The sequence below is a fragment of the Mandrillus leucophaeus genome, unplaced genomic scaffold (genome assembly GCF_000951045.1).
Source record: "Mandrillus leucophaeus isolate KB7577 unplaced genomic scaffold, Mleu.le_1.0 Scaffold561, whole genome shotgun sequence".
NCBI lineage: Eukaryota > Metazoa > Chordata > Mammalia > Primates > Cercopithecidae > Mandrillus > Mandrillus leucophaeus.
The window spans coordinates 869,629-871,508 of record NW_012106042.1 but is presented as its reverse complement, the minus strand read 5'-3'; the positions used below and the strand labels follow the sequence as shown (position 1 = coordinate 871,508).

At 33.2% G+C, this 1,880-nt stretch overlaps 1 protein-coding gene across 1 annotated transcript in view; it reads left to right on the top strand.

Annotated features, from left to right (window-relative positions):
• Positions 1–1,880, top strand: part of ZBBX (zinc finger, B-box domain containing) — a 143,378-nt gene that overhangs the window by 91,411 nt on the left and 50,087 nt on the right. Inside the window, exon 17 of the mRNA XM_011998231.1 lies at positions 263–379. Coding sequence (XP_011853621.1) covers positions 263–379 — 117 coding nt within the window. The remainder of the gene's footprint in view (positions 1–262; positions 380–1,880) is intronic.

Sequence of the window (1,880 nt, the reverse complement as noted above, 5' to 3'; positions counted from 1 at the left end):
ACCCGCTTCGGACTCCCAAAGTGCTGGGATCATGGGCGTAAGCCACCACACCCAGTCTATACTTTTTAAATTTTTAAAATTAAAATATTTTAATTTAATGATTTTTATTTTGTAATAAGATTTTGTATTTCATAATATATATCACTGTTATAAATATTCTTTATTCAGTTAAATATTGTCCAGTAAGACATAAATACAAAACTAATAAAATTGATTTTCTTCTTTTTAAACTTTATATTATCTTATTATTTTTCAATTTCAGAAGACAGAGAATGGATTCCAGACCATAGCTTAAGTGAACATGCTGATAATGCAATTGTCTTGGGTGTTCTGCAGGGTGCTCAGAGTCCATCATCAAGTAGAAAACAGCAAAAGATGGGTAACATTGACTCAAAGGCAGCGGTGCCATGTTGGCAGCTTGCTTTCTTTAGTAGTTAGCTTTATTAGCAGTTTAGTAGGCACCTGAAATTTAGTTTTTGAAGTTCTGTAATTTAAAATCATTCATTTTAACTAAATGTCCTCGACTTTTCTTCCAAAACCAAAGCACAAAAATAAGTGTACTCATTTTTCCAAAGGCATGAATTATCATCTTAGTTATTTTCTATAGCAATGTATTAGGAAATAACATTTGCAAAGTGTAGTTAAGAGTATGGCATATTTTGAACAATCCTTATGAAATACGTACTCAGTTTCATTACTCACTCAGGAAGCAGTATGTTTATACCAGATTTTGCCTACTCTTTACCTATATTATGATCAGACAGAACCATATGTGAAATGATTGACTTAGCTTAAGATGCTTATTGCTGGGATTGAGAAAACTTAGTTCTAAATATAATTCTGTATGTACTGACCCTGGAATCTTCATTTCAGTTCATTAACTCTATTCTCTAAACAAAGTAATTATAAGATTTTCCATAGAATAATTCTTTTGACATACTGAATGTCTATTTTAATACGTTCCTGATAAGTTTATACAGAGTATATGACATCATTAAAATCACTAGTATTATTAGAACATTACTGTTATCCCATTATACCAGCTATAATGGGTTTGCTTTATGCCAAAGTAGGAAGTTGTAGTATATAACTAATGAATTCAGGTAATTCGGTATATATATTGAGGATATTAGCACTTGGCTTGGCCCTGAGGATAAAAGAGATACATAAGTAATATTCCCTGATCTTATTAAGCTCACAGTTTAGGAGGAATACTTGAGAAAGTGGGCTATTTGTGTTGGTTTAAAGGCTATCTTCAAGGCAGAAATTTAATTGCATATGATTCGTCTCTCCATATAAGATTTATTATGTCTCTCTTGCCCTAAAATCTATGATTAAACCTCTCTGGCTAGCTTAGATCCTTTCCATATGCATTTATGTTGAGAATCTGTCAGATATAAAACTTTTTAGGGAGAAAACAATGTATTTATGGGTTTTTTTTTGGCTCTATAATTAGATGCCTATTTTTACATCAAAGTCTATGTCAACTTCAAAAATTCGGGTTGCTTCCCTCTGAGGCAATCAGAACAAACTGTTATAAGTCACTGTATATTGATGAAAACAAATTCATATACATGCTATGAGAAATTTATTACAAAGACAAATCTACAAATCAGTAGTCAAATGCTTTTAAGTATCAGTTTGGACAGATCAGTCAAAATCAATAATTTGCTATAAAAAACATTTGTTGGCTGGGCATGGTGGCTCACACCTGTAATCCCTGCACTTTGAGAGGCTGAAGCAGGTGGATTATGAGGTCAGGAGATCGAGACCATCCTGGCTAACACAGTGAAACCCCATTTCTACTAAAAAATACAAAAAATTAGCTGGACGTAATGGCGGGTGCCTGTGGTCCCAGCTACTCGGGAGGCTGAGGCGGG